Source organism: Dromiciops gliroides, chromosome 6 (genome assembly GCF_019393635.1).
Source record: "Dromiciops gliroides isolate mDroGli1 chromosome 6, mDroGli1.pri, whole genome shotgun sequence".
In the NCBI taxonomy this organism is placed as follows: Eukaryota; Metazoa; Chordata; class Mammalia; order Microbiotheria; family Microbiotheriidae; genus Dromiciops; species Dromiciops gliroides.
Genome location: NC_057866.1, coordinates 49,178,789 through 49,200,836, shown reverse-complemented (window position 1 = coordinate 49,200,836; position 22,048 = coordinate 49,178,789). Strand labels below are relative to the sequence as shown.

Sequence of the window (22,048 nt, the reverse complement as noted above, 5' to 3'; positions counted from 1 at the left end):
ACCTTCTCCTCCCTCCTCCTCTTCCACTGCTGGGGCGAATAAGGCAGATCCAAGAGGCTCAGGAGGGGAGCGCAACCTGCCGGAGTCGCCAAGACCCCAACGCTTCCACGAGCCAGAGAAGAGCTGAGCCGCAGCGTCTGGGATTCTGATCCTGAGCCGCCGCCTGCTGGGCGGCCCAAGGGTGGGGTGGGTGGGTGGGAGGGCAGGGAGGGCGGGGCAGGGCGGCCCAGGCAGCCTCCCCGGGCACGGTGCACCCTCTCCCGGCAAGGCGCATGGACTGATCCCGGAGCGCAGCTCAGCACCGCACTACACCGGCCGCTGCTGGCTGGCCGAGTCTTCTCTCGCCCGCGGTTGTGCTCGGGGTTCTGTGTGGTCTGCCCCGGCCCCTCCGGCCCCTCGAGGTCTCCCACTCCTCACCCTCCAGCCATCAACTTTGAAGGGTCCGTGCATTGCGGGCCACAAGATATCCGAGAGCTTTCTTTATTTCTGCTTTTTTTTCTGTGCGCCCCTTCCCGAGGGGACCCACTGGGAGCCAGTGCCCATGGATGTAATATTGGTCCTGTGGGTTTGTTTGAGCGCGGCCAGGTCAGGTAAGTAGAGTCCGGGGTGCGTGGATATTATTGGAGAGGGTTGTGGGGAGGGAAGACTCCTAAGGGAGACCGAGCATCGGTGCAAAGCGCCAGGGGAGCTGGGGTGCTGGCATCTCAACTGCTCTCCAGCATCTCAGCGCTTCTTCCTGGGGGTAGGGGGCGGTGTAGATTGCAAGGCGCTAGCTCTTTCCTTGACCCGCCAGTCTCGGGGTAAAGGGAGATGGAGCCCTAGAGATTGCGAGGCATAGGTGCTAGCGGAACGAGTGCTCTTTGGGAGTGTCCGCTATGCTGATTCTCCCCCCCCCCAAGTCGAACCCATACCCTGCCTTCCACAAGGGACAGTGCTTGGGCGTGTAGAAGAAGCCAAGCCCAGATGGCAGACCTTCCCCCCCAACCCCTTCCCGAGTCCCTAAACTTGAGAGGCGCTTTGGACACCGCCCTCCCAGCCGGTAGCGGGGCGAACACAGCCGGGTGAGGGATCCAAGCAGCCTTGAACCTAAAGAGAACCCTGAACGTGTAGCCCAGACCTTGTACTTGGGGCTGACAGTAGCTGAGTGGAAAAGCTGGCGGGGAGGAGATGGCAAAGCATCCCGACCCACCGGCTGAACCAAGTGCCCCCACCCTCCCGGGCCGTGGGGACCTGGGACGTGTCCCTACGCGGAAAGTGGCGAATTGAGCAAATGTCTCGGAGAATCGGAGCCATGGTGACTGTCCAGGTGGCTCATTCGGCCCCCTACCTCCCTTTCCCCGCCTCTTTAGAAAAGATTGCTTTTTTAGTTCAGGATAATGAATGGCCTCAAGTCGCCGCTTCACTTTGCCTTTCAAGTAGCATCCCACTCTTTGCCCCTTGCCTCTTTTCCCTTCCCTGGGCATTCTGGGGGCTGGTGACGGGTGGGGCACAACGAGGAAAAGACCTGCTCCATTCTTTCCTCTTCATTTGACTAGTGGTCCCCACTATGTAGGTGGGAGAGAGAAACGAAGTCTCTGACCATTCCCAGGGAGTTGGAAAGTGGCCCAGTGCCCCTGACCAGGGGACCTTTCCAGTTCCTGCCACTCAGGCTCAGTTTCCTTACCTGGGTGGTTTTGCAGGCAATGCCTGTCACCCCATCCCACCTCAGTCCATGCTGCCACTAGAACCTCAACTACAAGCCTGACGAGGTTCCCTTTCTCTTGGAACCTCGGCGGTTCCCATTCCCTTCTTTTCCCCACCTGGGGAACCCAGATATACAAGAAGAAGGTTGCAGGGAGAAGGGGAGGTTTCAAAGACAGAAAAGTTCCCGTAGCTTTCCCCCATCATTATCACAGCTCGTGGATTGAGTCAGAGTTGGGTTTGGAGAGAGAAAAGAGGAGGCTTGTCCTTTCACCTGCCTCTACTAACCCCCTCCCTGCTCAAATCCTTTCTCGTCCTTTCTCCCTCCCCCCACCACAACACTAGGAATTGTCTGGGTCCAAAGATTCCGTTTCGGCCTTTGCCCAATTCAAGAAACATTTGGATACTCTTGTATGGGCAGGGCTTCGGTAAAAGGGCGAGAAATGAAGAGGGACGCTCCTCACCACCCTCCCCAAGCAGCCCCAATTACACCTTTGGGAATCAGTTTCTTGCCGATTGCTCAGGTTTTGTCTGCTTGCCCATCTCGTCCTGGTCCAGGCTGAATGGAAACCGCAAGCTCATTTTAGCTTCGCTCAGCTGTCTCTTGAGTCAATGCCTACCAGGAGGGGTTATTCTTAGCAAAATCCAACCGCCAACACCGAGTCCAGAGCCTCAGTCAGGCTGGCTAACTCTAGCCTCACCCGGGCTGAGGGCTATACCTAGAGCTGTCTCTGGTTTCAGATATCACCCTTTCCCATACTTCGAAGGGAGGACTCAGTTTTGAACTGACTTAAGTTAATTCTTTAGATGCCAGAACACCAAGTATTCCCAAAAACAGACCGGAGGAAATGCCAAGTGTCCAGCTTAGCCACTAGAGCAGATTGAACCTTTCCATAAATATTCATCTACCTATGCTTCCCTTGGAAGAGAAACATGTTTTCTACTACTTGTTAAGCAGGACACCTTAAACCCCTTCTTAAAAAGTGAAATACTATTTCCTCCCCTGAAAACTTCATTATTGTTTTGGAGGCAACCCTAGGTTCTTGAAGGCTGTGCCTACAATTATTCTAGGTGTTACCAAGCTAACTGACTATATATCTATATACACATATGTGTGTATATGTCTATAAATGTATGTGTATATGTGTATGCATACATATGTATGTATATGTCTATAAATGTGTATATATGTGTGTATACACACATATGTATGTATAAGTATATGTATATAAATTTGGGTTTTAAAGATTAGCCTGTCTAAGCTTGAGAGTTATCATCAGAGGATTGATCACTGGGGAATAAGTTTTGTGTGTGTGTGTGTCTTGGTAAAACATTAGCTGTCTATTAAGGGTTGAGTCAGCCTTGGTGAAGGCAATGTTACCCACATGAGTAAAAATCATAAGCTCTTAAAACACAAATACTTTAGGGAAGATATTAGCCTGGAATGTAATTGTCAATTTATAGACTTGGGGCCAGTGGCTGTGTGTAGAGGCTCATGAATGTTTAAGGGTGGTCAGTGGGGGAAGAAACACACCCTGGGGTGGAATAAGGTCTTCTCTTGTTGAAAAGGAAGAAATTGATCCAGGTTGGAACAGCTGTCTCCAAACTTGTAGGAATAGAGACATGGAAGGACAGGAAGTGCCCTTGGATGAGGCTGTTGCCAAGTGGACAGGTCTAGCAAGGGAGGGAACACTCCTAAGTGTTGTGATGCTCTCTGTACCTCCTCCATCCATCCTGAGATGAAGTTCTAAGTGTCTCATCCTGGTTATTTATAGCACTGATGTTTTGGAATACCATTGGGAAAATGCTGTTTTATGCTTTACTTGCACATGGCCACATCTTGGTTTTCTGAGAAAGAAGCAACAAGGGACCATGGAGACATTTGGGGGCAAGGGAGGATTCTGACCAGATTCTCTCATGTGCCATTTGTTAGAATGTGAGAGGTAAGGTGTTTTTTTTTTTTTAAACTCTTCCAAAGAACCCATTATCCTAGGGTAACACATCAGTCCTCTCAATAAGTAGCAAGGCTTGCCTAGCGATTAGTTTATCTGAAACTGCACACCCACTTGGAAAGTTTATTTATCTGGTGTAACAATTGTTTCTTTGGGTTGTTAACAGTCAAGGATGAAACAAACATGCCATTCGCTTAGTGAGGCTACTCAAATATCGCCTCTTTTTAGTGAAATGAATAGATCCTATCAAGCATACTTAATTAAAGTGGACTCAGAGCAGCCAGGCTAGCATATAGTTTACTTAACTACATATGAAAGTCTAATGATAGGTGCCACATAGAAATGCTGGGTGAATTGTTATTACTGATGACATTTATTCAAAAGATAATGTAGAAAATGTGAGGCAGCCACATAGAGAGAGCAGCTTGAGGGTTAGGAAGACCTTAGTTCAAGTCTCACTTCAGACACATATTGGCAATGTGATGCTGGGCAAATCATTTAACCTCTCAGTGCCCCCATTTAACCCTTCAAGATTAGAGATCAAAGAATAGTTGAAGATCTGCATTGTTAGAGGAAGTTTCTTTGCTGGTTGTTCTTTAACTAAGAAAATAACAGGTGAGAATGAAATGAAAAACTAAACAAAACACATGTGCAGTATGGGTAAGAAGAGCTCAAACCAGAGCTTCCTGACTCCAAGACTGACTCTGCATCCTCAGGTTTTCAGATTAAAAAACCTGAGTTTCAGAAAGGTTCAGCTGACTTGTCCAGGTTCACCTAGTTACCAAATGCTCAAGCCCAGGTTGTTGGACTACGAGAATACTGCATCTGTGTCTCCTGTTCTCTCCAAAGCTCTAGGACAGAGGTGTCAAAGACAGGGCAGAAGTACTCTCCCCAGTGGTGGCCCACCAGATGAAAACGTCATGGAGAAATAGTTTAACAAATAAAAGAAAAATACAATAAAACATAGATAACACCACATTTTAAAACTAACTTAATACGTGGCCTGCGGGGACACTTATGGATGGATCAGTGGCCCCCATTCTATTTGAATTTGAAACCACTGCTCTAGAGGAGGGGGGGGGCTGCCTGAAAAGGAGAGAAAAATCATGAAAAGGATGCCACTCACCTGTTATTAATTTATTATTAGATGAGAGAGTTGGTGAGCATCTGCTGTAAGCAGACATCTAAAGGAACATAGCTTGGGTAGAAGAGTTGCTGAGAAGGGAAGTTAATTTCCCCTTTAATAGCACAGTTGGAGTTCAGTGGATTAAATAAATTGCTGATAGAAAAGGTGTTAAGTGGGAGATGAGGTAAAACAACTAGCCTACTTTTTTGTTTTGTGCGATTTGGCTAAGAAAAGCAGGACTAGAGTGGTAGTAGATCAATGTGAGGATGAATCAAATTAAGGCTGATTTGAGTGGGAGTCCTGGCTCACATGGACCAAGTGAACTAAATGGACTTTGTCCCAGTGGGCAGTGAGAGAGAGAGGTGGGCCAGCAGCAGGTGTCAGAGGAAATTAAGGCAGAGCTTCCTGATGCTGGGCACTGGCCCTAGAGCCTCTGGGATATTTACACTCTTTTCTTCAAAGTTGTTTAGAAATTGCTTATTCTGAGTAATTCCAATTCCCAGCTGGTGACATTTGTAGAGCAGTTATATACTAAGTGGGAAAACTTTTAAGAGTTTAATAGGCTTCCTGAAAAGGGCAGAGGCTCCACACTCTGGATATGAACAGAAACCATTTCTCACTCTGCTCTTATGAAGCCGGTTCTCTCAGACCATGTTTAAGGAGACCAGGTAAGTGCTGCCTCATTAATAGCTTTTCTGATTCCCTGGGCAATGTGTGAAACGATAGCCTTTGCACAGTCCTACTGTTGGCACAAGGCATTTTCATCTTGTAGAGGGTCATTTTTTTAAAGGAAGAGGGAAAAAGTGTTCAGGAACAGAATTGATTTCTTTCCCTCTCAATTCATTAGATTATAGGTTTGGGGTTGGGAAAGACCTTAGGAGACACCTAGTGTAATCGTTTTTTTCTGGACGAGGAAACAAAGGCCCAGAAAGATGATAGATTCATCCAAAATCACATGGCTAGTAAGTATCACAGCCAGGATTCAAACTCAGGGTCCCCTTAGGTTACCAATCCAACACTGCTATTATAATATACTATATTTTGAGGCAGCTAGGTGGCGAAGTGGATAAAGCACTGGCCCTGGATTCAGGAGGACCCAAGTTCAAATCTCAACTCAGAAACTTGACACTTACTAGCTGTGTGACCCTGTGTGACTTAACCCTCATTCCCCCCCCAAGTCTATTATACTATATTTACTTATTTATATTCTTATATCATCATACTATATTTTCTGTTAAAATCTTAGCTTGTTTTTACATTACATTTATTTCTGAATCCCAACCCCCACTTCCCCAGTAAGTCTTTTTTTTTTGGTAACAAATATTAAAAATGAAAGGGGAAAATGGCAATTTGGCAAAACCAACTATGTTTGATGGTACAGGGTGGACCAAAGTCATGATGTTTTAATAAATTTTTGAAAATTATATTTTCTTTATTTTTTGCATTTATGAGATTTGATTTTTCACAATATTGTAAATTCATCCTACATATGCTGTATAAGATGATATTGTGAATTAAAAACAAAAAATAAAGGAGTTATTAAATATTGAAAACCTTTCATGACTTTTGGCCCAGCTTGTATATACAATATTCCACATCTACAGTCTTCCAGATCAACAATAGCAGCACAGAGGTATTTTCTTAATCCTTTTTGGGAGTTAAGCTTGGCCAATATAATTAGATAGTATTTCTTCTTTTTTGTTCTTTCAATTTACATTGTTGTACTGATTTTATGTATCATTTCCTTGTTACTGGTTATTTTACATCATATCAGTTCAAACAATTCTTCTTATGTTCCTTTGAATTGCTAATATTGTTTCTTATAACACAGAAATAGTCTATTACATTCACTTACCATATAACAAGTGTTTTGCTATTTCCTAGTGGATGGACTGTGTGACCATGGACAAGTCAGTCATCTTAGTCACTGAATGATCTATCACCAGGCAATTCTCTAAGACAATAAATGACTCTAAATTGGTGGAGGGAGTTTTCACACCTACAGTTATCCATCCTATTGAATTCACACGACTGGACTTTGTTTCCATTTCTTTGCTACCTAAGTGCTGCTCTGAGTATATTGGTGTATAGAAGGAAGGAAGGAAACAAGCATTTATTAAACATTTATTATGTGCCAGCCACTGTGCCAAGCACTTTAAAAATATTATCAAATTGGTAGGTGTGCTATTGTTATCTCTATTTTGTAGCTGAGGAAACTGAGACAAGGAGAAGTTAAACGACTTGCACAGTCACCCAACTAGTGTTTGAGGCTGGTCTTCCTGAATCTATGCCCAGCACTCTCTCCATTGTGTCACCTAGAATCCTTTCTTGTGTCCTTAAGTTTGACCTCCTTGTTGGTATATACCTAGAAACACAGTACCTTTGAAGAAACAGCAATTCAGTGTTTTTTGAATCAGAAATGAATTTCTATTCTCAGAAACAGAAGTAGTGATAGGTAGTGGGTGGGAAGAGTATCCACATACATTAAAAGGCTAAAACAAAGACATGGTGGGATTTCTTCATAGGGCATCTGAGCATTTCTTGAGGACATTGGCCTTGGGGGGAAGCAAGTATGCACTTTTTGTACATTGGTGGTGGAGTGAAAAGGAATGTCTTGTTTCTGGAAACTCAGTTTTAGATGCCAGAAACATGAGACCATGTACAGCTTGTTTGCTTTCAGAAAAATCACTCTGTCTGAAGAAGGGGCATCTATTACTTTCAGTTAAGGTTGTGTTTCTCGGGGCATCTAGGAGGCACAATGGATAGAACACTGGCCCTGGATTCAGGAGGACCTGAGTTCAAATCCTACATCAGACATTTGACAATTATTAGCTGTGTGACCCTGGGCAAATCACTTTACCCCAATTGCCTCACCAAAAAAAAAAAAAAAAAAAAAAGGTTGTGTTTCTCAAGGTGTCCCTCACAGAAAAAAAAGATTGATTTGAAGATTCTTTGGATTCATCTCTGGTTTGCCTCCTGAAAGACATGCACAGGGAGTGGACAAATCAGATGGTAATAGGAATCTCTTGTCTTATATTCTCAAGGTTAAAATAGAATCCTGGCATCTGACCTTGATTTCATTGCCCCTTGAATTCACTAGACACAAGCTGATGAGCCTTGTCAGGTCACTGTGGGTAAGTTGGTAGGATCAGGTGTCCTGTCCCACGGAAGGCACATTGGAACTGGTTCAAGGATGAGTTGCATGCATTCTTGCAAGGCACAAGGAACACTCAGGTAGGACTTCTTGGCTTTGGATCAGCTGTGTGAGTTCTGTCCTTGCACATAGTGGTCTCCTAATAAACACTTTTTGACTTGAATTGCTTCTTATGAGTGGAATTCTTCCTCACTTAAAGCTGAATCCTTGTTAATGGTTTAGGAAAGAGCTTCATGCTCCTCCATACATTGTGGGCTTGGCTGGGTGCCTAGGTTTTCTCTGGTAGTGGTGATGTGGGCTGTAGAGGGTCATCTTATGTGACTCATCCACACCCTGTGGCAGGAATGAATAGAGGTTAGAGGTCCTGACTTATGAACACAATCTTGACTAATGAATTTGCTAATTATTCTTTCTTGCTGAAAACATTAGTGGACATTCTCCTCTGCCATCTGTATTCTTTCCCTTCAGGAGTTGAAAAAAGATGTTGATAGCATACCAACTTTTTTAGAGTAGAGGTCCAACTTACAAAGAAATATTGGCATTTCTTCCTCTATTCATCGATCTCTTGACTGTTTTTGGACTATACTTAAGACTTTGTAGATCAATTAATTATTGAAGTATATCATGGCATCTTTCAAATGGGCTAGGATAGGCAACTTATTATCCTGACCAGATTTTTCATACCCATTTTTGAGGGGTTGGGGTAGGAGTCCAGACCTGTGAATTCAACAGCATGGGGTACTCTAAGTGTGGAAACTACCTCTACTAATGCAGAATCACTTTCAGTCTTAGAGATTTGTCCACAACACTAAAAGCTGAGTGATAAAATGCCTTCCATGTGGGCACACAGGTAGCACATATGCTAAGCAAAACTTGAACTCAGATCTTCTTCCATACTTCAAGGCTCACGATTTATTTGTTATGCCAGGTTTCTTCTTATCCAATTAATACTACATTAAAATATTGCAAAAGTTGACTATTTTAATTAGGTTTTGGAGCATTCCTGAGATCATTTTCTCTTCCTTCTTCAATTTCCTCACAGAATCCCTACCTCTTCCGAGCCATATTTTCACCCAAGACAAGATTGAAGGCATTAGGGATCTGACACTATGGAAAGATTGGGGGTTGGGTGGGAGAGACGGGGTACTCTAAGGAGTGTGCTGGAGCCAGCTCAGAGCAGCTGGAGAGAACTGATTATTAAATTTCATCGTGAGTATTTATAACTCTTAAATTGGCAATGGTTACAAATGGGGGCTTGATTTATTGTTTTTTTTTTAATTTAATTTAATTTTTGCTTTCCTAGACTTAAGTAGTGGAGAAAATGTTAATATAGCAGATTCAATTTACAAATGTATCCTGCATATATCTCCTGTTCTCATCCAACCCCCGCTCCATTGTTAAACATTTATGGGCACGCTGATGGGAACTCTTTTTAAGCTTGCAGGGCATTAGTGGTAATTAATGTAGGTCAAGAACCTAGAAGTTGGAGGAAAAGAGATGTGGTTCCAGCCCAGTGTCTCATTCTTGGAATACAAGTAATCTCAATATCAAATCCAAAAATGGGTGGTAGATCTGAGATCAAATCCAGGAGCTCAAGAAGGACAATCAGTGCCTACTATGGGCTAGGCATACTATGTGCCAGACATTGTGGAGAAGGTGATGTGAATCTGAGAGCAATGAGTCCAAAGTAAGAGGTAAGAGCAAGGTCAAGGACATAGCAAGGAGAGGGAATTCAAATGCAAAAGCAGTATTTGGGATGAAAACATGCTAGTTGTACCCTTCTCAGTCAGCTGAAGACACCTGTGTGTCCCTAACCCCTTGGTAACTTCCATTATTCAATTGAAGAGCCCTGGGAAAAATAACTATATCCACTAAATTTCCTCTGTGGGATAAATTTCTGCTATTCTCTCCCATGAATAAAGTGACTGACCTAGGGTTATAAAACAATCAATAGCAAATTTAATTGGAGTCTAGATTTTTCAACATTTCTCCCTTTCTTCCTTGCATTTTCTCCTTTCTTAGAGAGAATATTGAAATAAAGGAAGCCTATATGCATTCGTGACAAAAGACTGAAGGCAATGATTTGCAAATAATTTAACGGTTTAGGATTTTCTTTCCTCTCCAGGGGTGAGGATTAACTCATTGGGGCTTGGAGAAGACCAATGCGAGAGCTGCTGCAGCCCCTATATTTGGAGATTTAAATCCCTGCACCCCCTCCCCCAGGCCAGTAGAGGAAGGAGACAAGCAGAGATAGGGAAGGAAGTGAGTTAGAAACAGCTTGGTGGGGGCACAGGCGTAATTACTCAAATCCTTTTCCCTATTCCCAGGCCAGGCAATGGCCAGCTGTGCCTTTAATTTAACCCTTTATTTGAACATTGCAAAAAAAAGTGGGGACTTTATTCAGAGAAAACTTGGCTGGCAGCAATTATTTGGGACAGGAGGAGAGAATGGAATTATTTGGTAGCAAGTGTTTTTGTTTGCATGATTTTCTCCAAATGTGCAGGACAGAGGAGGAAATATGTAAGTAAATAAGGTAATAATAGTTCACCTCGTTTAAATGACCTTCATCCCTTGTCTCTACTGGACAAATTGAATGTGAGATTTACAAAGCTTCCATAGCTTCCATGCTACCATTAGGCAAAAGTTGACAGCTGTAGCTGATTAACGCATCTCCAACAGCGCAACCAAAATTGCACTATTGAGATGCTAAGTGTAGACCCAGACTTAATGAATGATTTAGCATAGTCAACTGTATAGATTGTGCCGGGGACATTATTAGGGTTTGCTTTTGCTTTTTTCCTTTGATAATTGGGAATCACTTTGCAATCAGGAGCAAGTTATTCCACCTTGCACCCTCCCTCCCCACCTCCTGATTCCAAGCAGGCTTTCTTTGTTGCTCCTCTTCTCCGAGGAAATAAAAGGCTTGGGGCTCTGAGATGAGTGGAAGGGACCCAGGCCCATGCCCTTGGTCCAAGTGGGTGGAGTGTGCACGTAGGCTTCCATCTGGAAGTCATCCTGGTTGAAAGCTTATGAGGAAGGTACAAATTGTTTGTCTTCCTAGAGAAACAGCTTGGGGTTAGAGTGCCAGACTCTAAGTCTGGAACACAGTTGAAATCTTGTCTCGAATACCGACTACAAGTTACTCAACTTCCTTATCTTGAAAATGGGGGTGATAATACTTCTAGCATTGTTGTCTCAGTGTTGCGGTAAGGCCTAAAGGAGTTAATGTATGTAAATCGCTCTGCAAACTTTAAAGCACTGTAGAAATGTCAGCCATTATTATTATTCTGTTCCATTTCTGTCTCTTTCTCCAGGCAAAAGCCTCCTTTATCCCCTTTGTTACAGGCAGTTAAGTTTTGATTAATTGGGAGCACTCTGGGGACATCCCTGATGGTGGTGGTAGCATAGGCACTCTCTTGTCTTTCTCAGAATCTCAGAGAGTGGGGAGGGGTGGGATACTGATTTTAAAAGCTAGAGTGAAGAAGGAGTGGTGATAAGGAAAACCAGATATTCTTTTTCCTTTTGGGGGTGTTATTGTAGTTAAATCCTTGTCTCAGAAGGCATCTATATTCTCTTCACACTTGACTCTAGTCTTCTATATTGCCAATATGATTTTGAATTTTAAACTGAAATGTCTCTTTGTTTCTTTGCAGTGGTAGGCTTTGGAATGGACCCTGACCTTCAACTTGACATTATCACTGAGCTTGATCTTGTGAATACAACTGTTGGAGTTACTCAGGTGTCAGGACTACACAATACCAGCAAAGCATTTTTGTTTCAAGGTAAACACAGTTCTTCATTTGCATGAGGGTAACTTTTTGATGAAAAGAAATTGCTTCTCTGGGGACAAGAAGATTTCCAGAAATTATTGTTCTCTTTTTCAATCCTACCCCTGCCCTTCTACTAGGTGACTTCAATAATTTATATTAATGTATCCTCAAACACACTGACCTTCCAGTTTATCAACATTTTCATTTTCTATGACTTCCCTTTTCAGTCCATCTCAGCAAGCAATAAAGAGTTATTATTTGTGATATAATGAAAACAGCCTTGGCAGTGGAGTTGGAGGGTTCCAAATCTGAAGTCCTCCATTTCCTGGAGTGATCATAGGCTGAGACTCGTTTTCCTTATCTGTAAAATGAAATGGACTGTGTTAGATGGCCTCCTTCCTTCCAACTCTTAAATGTATAACGTAGTGACCTTTATTCTGCTTGACTTTAGAAGTCATGACTAACATGAATGGATACCTCAGGCTGGCAGGCAGATTTTGGTCTGATATAGGCAAGAACTTCCAAATGTGTAGACACTTAGTAAATGTTGATTGATTGATGAGAACTTTTCACAAATGGAATGGGCTGCCTTGGTAGGTACTGAGTTCCCTGTTGCTGCATTATTCAAGCAGAACTAGAGGATGCTCTCAAGAGGTGATTTACTCTTTACATCAAGGTTGAATTAGATCACTGAAGTTATTTCCAGCTCTGAGATTCTATATTTGCAGTCTTATTTTAGCTTTTGTTACTTAAGTAGCTTAAATATGTCTGATAAAAATCTGACACCTAAAGTGTGTAAGGAATTAAGAGAAATTTATGACAGAGAGGAAAATGCTTCAGTTGATAAATGGTCAAAAAATGCATAGGCAGCCTGTAAAAGAAGAAAAAGGAATTAATAAGCACCTAGAAAATTGTTAAACCTTCCAATAAGGAGAAGCACAAGTTAAAACAATTCTGAAATATAATTTTATAGCTATCCAACTGGCAAAGACAGTTAAAAACAATAAAAATCAATGTTGGCAGGGGAAAATGGGCTTGCTGTACAGCTAGTGTAGCCATTGTAATCTCTTTGGAAAACAATATGGTTGAATACAGTATATGTACAATGTAGGAAATGCATTATACATATAAGTATACATTGTACATGTGGCCTCTTAGAATTCTTAGATTCTTTCAAAGTGTATCTGGGATGCCGTCTTACAAGACACTTCCTAATTCTCTGAGTTGTTGGTAGTCTTTACTTCTGGAAATTACTTGACATATACTTTGTATTTACCTAATCTTGGAAATGTTTTATTCTGCCAGTAATACTGAAACTCCTTTTCTTTTTTTATCCTTTTCCTTTGTAACCCTAGCACCAAATTTAGTGAGGCAATTGGGGTTAAGTGACTTGCCCAGGATAACACAGCTAGTAAGTGTTAAGTGTCTGAGGCCGGATTTGAACTCAGGTACTCCTGACTCCAGGGCCAGTGTTCTATCCACTGTGCCACCTAGCTGCCCCCAGGACTATATCTTATTAATTTTTTTTTTTGAGATTGGATCTTCCCGTTTTGTTGAAGCTATTGAAGTAAGATGTCCACTTCGGGGCCTGATCTTATTATTGGTTAGCACAGAAGTTTTGACCTCCATTTCTCTTCCTGCCCCTTCTTAGAAAGGCTGGTGACTCTTAGCTCCTAGGGGTTCACTCTATTGGTGCTGGTTTTAGTGTAGACACACAATTGGCTTTTGCTTTGCTGCAACTAAGAACTTCAGTAATCTATCAATTTCGGCCTCTCCCAGTAGCAGGGATAATCCCTGGATATCCTGTTAAAATAGAGACCCATGCATGTAAAAATATCAGCAGTTTTATTACTCCTAGAATAATCTGGAAAATTCACATATCTGACTGATGAATGGCTAAATAGAGTATCAGAGCAATGTCATGGAATATTGTTGTCTCATAAGATATGACAAATAATGAGGAATCCAAAGAAACAGGAAAAAAACATGAAAGGATGCAGAGTATAAAAAAGATGGTTAGAACAACAACGTTCATACTTAGGTTGTACAAAATAATAAAAAAAGAGGAGTGTGTTGCTTTACCAAATCAAATACTTTTATGTAACCAACAATCCATAGATAATGGGATCTTGTATTTTTCATACTTCTTAGTTATGTGACGGGTGAAGTGGAAAGAACACCAAAGTTGGAATATTGTACCTGGAATCATGAGATCTGAGTTCCCATCCCCACCCCTGCCCCTTATTACCTGGATGACTTTGGACAAGTCACTCTACCTGGCTGACTTTCAGTTTGCTCATCTATAAAATGAAGTGGTTGTACTATATGGCTCTGAAGGTCCTTTCCAACTCTAGAATTTTGATCCTATGCATTCTGCTATAAAAAATTGACTAGTGACACACCTGTTTCTTCCTTTCTATTTTTTTTGTGAGGCAATGAAGGTTAAGTGACTTGCCCAGGGTCACACAGCTAGTAAGTGTCAAGTGTCTGAGGCTGAATTTGAACTTGGGTCCTCCTGAATCCAGGGCCAGTGCTTTATCCACTGCAAGACCTAGCGGCCCCCTTCCTTTCTATTTTTTAAAATCATGGATACCCTTAATGCCTACAAAAACAAGTTTCATAGAGATTTTCAGAAAATGTTTTTTAAAAATAGAAATGAGAAAGTCTTATGTGTCAGTATCTAGTGATCCTTCTCTCCTCCCCTCCCCTCCCTTCCCTTTCTCATCTCTGTGATATTTTACAAATCCATCCTTGACTATCTTTAAAATTGCATTGCCATTAACATGGAGTCTTAATTTCAAAGGTCCATTCCAGAAAGGTATCATCCATGAATATATTAAAATCATTCACAATCCCATGACAAATTCAACCATAGAATTACATTTGTCCAATCATCCTCAATCATCATTGTTCCTCTGTATTCTGCTCTGATGTAACCACATTTAATGTGTTGGGTACCACATTTCAGGAAGTGTGTTGGTAAGTTGGAGAGTATCCAGAAGAGGGTGACCAGGATTGTGAAAGGCCTTGAGCTAATGCCATTTTAATATTATTTTTCGGAACTGGGGCAGCCTAGTGCAATGGAAAAAGTAGTTTCCTTTGTAATCCTATTTAAAATATATTAATTTAAAATATTATTCTGGGGGGGCAGCTAGGTGGCACAATGAATAAAGCATCGGCTCTGGATTCAGGAGGACCTGAATTCAAATCTGATCTCAGACACTTGACATTTACTAGCAATGTGACCTTGGGCAAGTCACTTAACCCTCATTGCTCCACCCCCAAAACTATTATTCTGAGAATAGTCCTTAAGAATCACCAGACTGTCAAAGGAGCCCATGATACAAAAGAGATTGAGGATTTCTGATTTAATGGAAAGGGGAAAAAGTCAAGATTACATTTGTGATATGAGATGTCAGTAACATACAGCTTCACAGACTCTAGGACTAAATAAAGGAATTACAAATGATGAAAGTTCAAACAATAGTAAACGTGAGAACTGGCTTGATTTTATCTGGTCCTAAAATAAAATTGTTATGTAACCCTACTTTGGTGAGTATCCCAGAATATACAGCACTGGATATTTTGGAGAGAAATTCTGGAAGGCTGTGAATGTAGGTAATTGGATGAGTTCTTGAAGATGTCATTAGATGAGGAAAAGGATCATAGTTAGAGAGGAATGAATGACAGAGGGGGGGGGGAGAGGGGCAGGCAGGGAGACAGAGACTGACTTGTGGGGCAATATCAGTAGTCCTAACTTTGTTTCCTCACCAGCATTTAAATCCTTAAAAAACTAGAACTGCTGATTAGGGTGGGGCAACAGGAGGTATGGTCCTTATTCTGTGGACTGAATATGGATTGGGTGAGATGCCTACCTCAGAGTAATATCCCTTCTCCATAGCCCCAAGAAAAGGGGGAATGAACTTATGAATTTCCCTTACTCCCTTCAGTGTCTAAACAGGAAGCCCTTCCATCTCTCTGCTGTCAGAAAGTCACTGGCTACCATATTTCCATTGCTTGTTCTGATCAGTCATCCTTTCTATTGAGTCTTCCGTTTGCTTCTCCCTTTCTGTGTTGATTCATTTTCCACGAAAAATAAAATTATTAACTTGCTAGACTTGTTTATGTGATCATTCGGGGAGCACTAGAAGTGGGAGAAGTCTGGAATACTTACAGTGGAGTATTCATGGAATGCGGCCTTGGTTGAGTCTCTGCAGTCCAACAATAGGTTTTCCCTGATGGATTTACCAACCCCACAGGGCTGGCTGTAGCTTTCTGAGCTGGTCCAAGGTTATAAAATGGGAGAAATGAATAAAGACCAGGGAGGGTGATTTATAATCTTTTATTTGAGGCCATAAATACCCCCCTAGACATATTATTCCTTAATAAGCCCAGTAGCCAAGGACAAAAGAAACAATAAGAAGAGAGACATGTGCCTGGGTTCCTATTCTCTTCAACTCTTCTTTCCCTATTCTATGGACTCCCCATTATGTGGAATTATCCTACTGCAGGAATTCCTTTCACATGTTGGGAATAATTGTTAATGTCAGTGCCTCTTGGTTCCTTATAGTATATACTAACGTTTGTACACAGGTGGTTTGGTGTCAAACAGCAACCAGTACCTTTTAAAGCCAGAGACCTTGATAAGCTCAGATAAGCACAAGTCCTTTCTAAATTTCCAATTCATCAGTAAGCTTCAAAACCCTTCTATTCTATTTCTATAGTGTTGTAGGGTCTATAAACAATAACCTGATGCAACCCCTGTCCTAAAGAGGTTTAGCATCTACTTAGGAATTAGATTACACAGTAGGAGCTCAATGAATGTTTGATGTATGGTTGCCATGTGCCCAGAAATGGATATCAACACAGCTAAGTAAGCCCTTCTTCTCTGCTACTTCAATTGAGTTATGAGATCATACACCATCTCTGATGGCACAGACCCATGCCTTCTTATCCCTTGTCAATCAATCAGTAATGCCAAGTGACAAATGAATGATACAAATGTTAAGTGTTCTTGGCATTGAGGAGGAAAATGAGTGTTTCTCCCTGGGGTGATCAGGGAAGGCTTCATAAGGGAGATAGGTTTGAGGCTCAGCAGATAGATCACTGAACTTGAAATCAGAAGCTCTCAGTACAGGTCCTATCTCTGATGCTACTACTGTAGCTAGCATTTATATAGCACTTATGTGCCACACACTGTGCAAAGTGCTTTATAAATACTACCTCATTTTATCCTCAAAATTACTCTGGAAGGGAGGTGCCATTATTGTCTGTTTTACAATGGAGGATGTTGAGGCAAATGGAGATTAAGTGACTTGCCTGGGGGCAGGGCACACAGCTAGGAAGTGTTTGAAGCTGGATTTCAGCTCTGGGATTTTTGGTTTTTTGACTCCAGGCCCAGTTCTCTATCTACTGTGCTATCTAGCTGCCTTATTTTGTAGGCAAAGTACATTGACTTTGCACCCAGAGAATCAAGGTTCAAATCTGGGCTTTGTGTGACCTTGAGTAAGTCATTTAATGTCCCTGGACCTCAGTTCCCTCATCTGTAAAAATGAGGGGTTTGGACTAGATGAACTTTATGCCTATGTGAACTATGCTAGTTCTATAATCTCCAAGGACTTGTTCAGCTCTTAAATCTAACTTTGTGAGCAATGGATTGGTGACAAAGACCCATATTTATTGATTTATTTTTTTTGAAAGAGACCCTGTTAAAAAGGTGGCAAAGTGTGAATAGAAAATCGGTCTCAGTGGTGGGGAGATATGGATTCGTGTCTTGCCTCTGATCCATACCAGCTGTTTGACTTGAGGCAAATCATTTAAGCTCTCCGAACTCTAGGCAAATTTCTAACACTATAAATGACAGAAAAGGGACTGACCTGGGAGTCCTCTATGCAAATTAAAGCACAAGTCCAGTCCCTATCCTTGTTTAAAAAGGCTTCTGTTTAGGAGGATTGTTAGGGGGAGAATTTGATTAATCAGTGAAAGTCTTCCAATATAGAATGCTTGCTTGGTCAGAAGTGTGATGGAATGAGCCCATCTGCAAACACTGTTTATATTGCCGGCTTCCACCCCCTTCCTCCCTCCAGATGGTAGGCAAATACCAAACCTTTTCGGCTGATTTCATGGGAGGATAATCTTCCCCTTCCAGTTGCTTGGTACTGCCATCAGAGACAGACTCCTGGCTTGGGTGGACCACAGGGCTGATAATGTATCATACATCTCAGGTGCTGATCTTTTTAAGCAATGAAATATTTCACCATTAAACTTTGTATGTACGTGTGTGAACTCCTTTGGATTCTGCAGCAAAATTTCCTCCTTAGATGGTTCCCTGCTGCTGCCCAGTAGACTGCATTATGCTTGGCTCTGCCTGTTGTTGGTGTGTTCTCAGGGAATGCAAACTACTTTGAGCCAGCTAATAACATTAGCAAGTGTGAAGAGGGGAGCCAAATCTACTGGAAAACAAAAGTCCAATTGGAAAGTCAAATGCAAATGATTCTTGGATTATTTATACCACAGCTCCACTCTCTTAGCATAGATCATAGGAGCAGAGATTTAGAACTGGTAAAGATCATCAGAGTCACCCATTCTGACATTCCCATTTATATATATATATATATATATATATATATATATATATATATATATATATACACACACACATATATGTATATATGTATATGTATATGTGTATATATATATATATATATATATATATATATATATATATATATATATATATATATATATATATATATATATATATATATATATATATATATATATATATATATATATATATATATATATATATACACACACACACATACATACATATAGCCACTTAGGCTCTCAGAGGTGATTTGCTCCAGATAACACAAGTAACAAGAGTCAGAGCCTGGTTTTAAACACAGGTGCTTTGATTCCAAATATGGCCTTCCTTGCCCTGCCCAAGCTACTTCTGTTGACAGACATTTACTGAGTACTTGCAATGGGCCAGGTACTTCCAGGTTATAAGAACCTGTCTTTAAGTTTTATGCCCTAGTTGAGCCAACAACACAAGACCGTAGGATTGTAAATTGAGAACTATCAAGGACCTAAGAAGCCATGTAATCCAAAGGAAGCCCAGGGAAATTAAACGACTTGCCCAGGGTCAGCCAGGTATTAAGCATCAGAGCTGGATTTGTATCTAAGTTTTCTAAATCCACAGCCAATGCCCTGTATTTTGCTATCTCCAGCACTTAGGTATATGAAATCTTGAAAAAACCCAACCCTATTTTTTTAAAGCATCATTCAACATGATGATCGAAGAGATGTACAGAGAAGTATCAGTCAATTTCCAAATCAATTTCATAGATAGGATACACCATGGGAGCTAAGAGCTCTCAGTTTGGGATCGTTAGGACAGGTTTCATGGAAACAGTGGAAATTTGACCTATATCTTGAAGATTAGGTTTCCTTCATATGTGGAGAACTAGGTTATAGAAGCTACCACCTAGCATCATTACATTGTAACCTCTGCTCACCCTGCTGTAGACAGATAATCAAGGCAATTATGGAGTAAAATTCTCCTAAGAGGATCTAAGCTGTGAAAGCACATAGGGTCAGGCAGCTAGGTGGCACAGTGGGTGAAACACTGGCCCTGGATTCAGGAGGACCTGAGTTCAAATCCAGGCTCAGACACTTGACACTAGCTGTGTGACCTTGGGCAAGTCACTTAACCCTCATTGCCCCACAAAAAAAGAAAGCACATAGGGTCACAATGACATTCTAAACTGAACCTTGGGGTTGCTTAAACTCTTGAATTGTTCATTTTCATCTGCTTGGCATTTCCTCTTCCCTCCTGGTTAACTCATTTCTCTAGCCTACCTCCTATTGACTCATTCTCTTAATTCCTGTTATTCAAAATATACCATCCTACATACAAACAATGTCTTACTTTCAATTCCCTTTTCTACTGCTCACTTGTTAACAACCTCCCCTTTGTCCTTTATCCTCATGTTAACTGACAGCTGGTCATCCTCTGAATACTTTACAGCTCTAACTGTTCTATATAATGCTGGTGACCCCTTTCTTCATTTACCCCATCTCAAAGATCCTCAGAGTCACCATATTGTTTGCCATCTGTTGTCATTTCTAGACCCTCACTCGACCACCATCACAATGGAACCCCTTCTCCTTAGCCTTTTCAAGCCCTTTGTCTATACTGTCTATACTTTGTAGTAAGAGGACCTGAGCTCAGATTCTGGCTCTGCTATCGTGTGGCATTGGGTAAATTATTTCATCTCCATGAACATCAATTTCCTCATCCTGAAATGAGAGGGACCTCTAAGGCCTTTTCTAGCTCTAGATGGGAAAGTGAACTCATGATTTATGGCAACTTTTCTACCTACCTTGATCTTGGAACCCAAGTTCACCATTCCTTCCCTCACTAACTCTGATATTTCAGTAGTCATATGGATAATCCTCTAATACTCTCTCCTCGGTTTCTTAAAACTCTCATTCTTATGACACCCTCTCCCACTTCCCTGCCTCTATTTTACTCTAGTCACCTCTTGGGGTGGTTGAATCTTTGACCTCACCACCCTTTAAAATGCTCCACTTCCGACATCCTAAACTCTGAACTTCTCCATTCTGACGATGATCTCCCTCATCTCTGCCTCCTGGTTTCCCTAGCTTCCTTCCAATCTCAAATTAAACTTCCATTTCTTCAGGGCAGCCTTTTCTGATTCTCCTCAATGCTAGTGCCTTCCCTCTGTTGGTCATTTTTAATTTATCCTGTAAATATCTTGTTTGTACCTGGTTGTTGCAAAGTGTGTTGTTCCTATCATATTAAACTAGAAGCACCTTGAGGGCAGGAATTGATTTTTGCCTTTCTCTGTCTAAACAATGTCTACCATAGCACCTGACACATAATCAGAACTTAATATATATTTGTTGACATATAGAATATTTCCATTTTTGGTAATATTTGCCAATTAGCTGACATATAGTAGGTACTTAAAATGGTTGTTGACTGACGTATATTTCTACATTGGTCATCTTTGCCAATTATATGTCACAAATATTTGTTGACTGTCATTGAATATTTCCACTTTTGTCAACTTTGCCAATTTCCTGGCACAAATTAGGGACTTAATTAATGCTTGTTGACATTGAATATTTCCACTTTTTTCATCTTTGTCAACTTGCTATCTCTGCTTTCTTATTCTGTGCAATTGTCCATGGCTTGCCATATAGCCATCATAGAGAACTTTCTGGTCTTTTAATAATGGACAAACATCAGTGCAAGACCTGGATTAGCAATTGGTCACTTTTGCTACTTTATAGGCTTACCTCCTTTTCAGGTCACATGTATACTTGATATGAAGTCTTTTCCATCCCTTATGTGCAAGCCATCATTGGTAATGTACTGCAGCCTACTTATCCACCATGTAAATTTCTATTGCCCTGCATCTGTAAACCATGACACAGATCTATGCATAAGGAAGATAATCCAGCAGCAGTGTGAAGAATGGATTTGAGGGAGAAAAATCACTTAGAAGTAGTTCAGGAAGGTGGTATGTTGGCCCCTATGGGGGTGACAACAATGACAATAGAAAGGAAATGAGGGAAGCAGCAGTGGGGTAATGGAATGAGCAGTGGAGTTAGCATTTGGGGATCTCTCTGAGCTGTGCTCAGGGCCTGCTCTCCCATCCTAAAGCCTCCCACCAGCCCTGGAATTCACACACTGGAAGTTTCCTTCTCTCCAGCAGCCTCTCCTTCTGATTGGATGGCTTATCTTAGACCATCAATTTAAAGAGAGTACCATGGCTAGTCATGTCCCATTTTTCTCCAGGCTGCACTGTGGGCTTCCAATACCATGCTTGTGTGCTTGTGCTATCTGTCTCTGTCTCTGTCTCTGTGTCTCTCTTTGTCTCCTTTCAACCCTAACCTTCCAATCCCCTTCCTCTTTTCACCTTACTTTTATGTGTTTTCTTATTTCCATTAGAAGGTAAACATCAAGAACTGTTTTTCTACTTGTATTTGTATTCCCAGATCTTAGCACAATTCTTGGCCTACAGTAAGCACTTAATAAATGCTTGGTGACTAAGTTCCACTGCGCTCTTAACCTTTTAATCCTGTATAATATTGGCTAAGTCATTTGACCTGTATAGATCTCTGTTTTTGCACCCATAACATGAGAGCATTGGACAAGATAACCTAGAAATGCCATAACTTCAAATTCATTTTTTTTCACTATGTTGGCCTATATATAGTCTCTTCTTTCAGGACCAACTTCAAGAGATATTTTAGGGAAGTAATTGATAGGACTTACTAAATGATTGGTTGTGAGAAGTAAGGAATAGATATCAACAAAGTTTCTATG

At 41.4% G+C, this 22,048-nt stretch overlaps 1 protein-coding gene across 3 annotated transcripts in view; it reads left to right on the top strand.

Moving 5' to 3' along the window:
* The first annotated feature begins 215 nt into the window (after positions 1 to 215).
* Positions 216 to 22,048, top strand: part of NELL1 (neural EGFL like 1) — a 909,424-nt gene continuing 887,591 nt past the window's right edge. For all 3 annotated transcript variants that reach the window (XM_043971020.1, XM_043971019.1, XM_043971018.1), the window contains exons 1-2: positions 216 to 590; positions 11,566 to 11,694. In XM_043971020.1, coding sequence (XP_043826955.1) covers positions 542 to 590; positions 11,566 to 11,694 — 178 coding nt within the window. In that variant the 5' untranslated portion in view covers positions 216 to 541. The remainder of the gene's footprint in view (positions 591 to 11,565; positions 11,695 to 22,048) is intronic.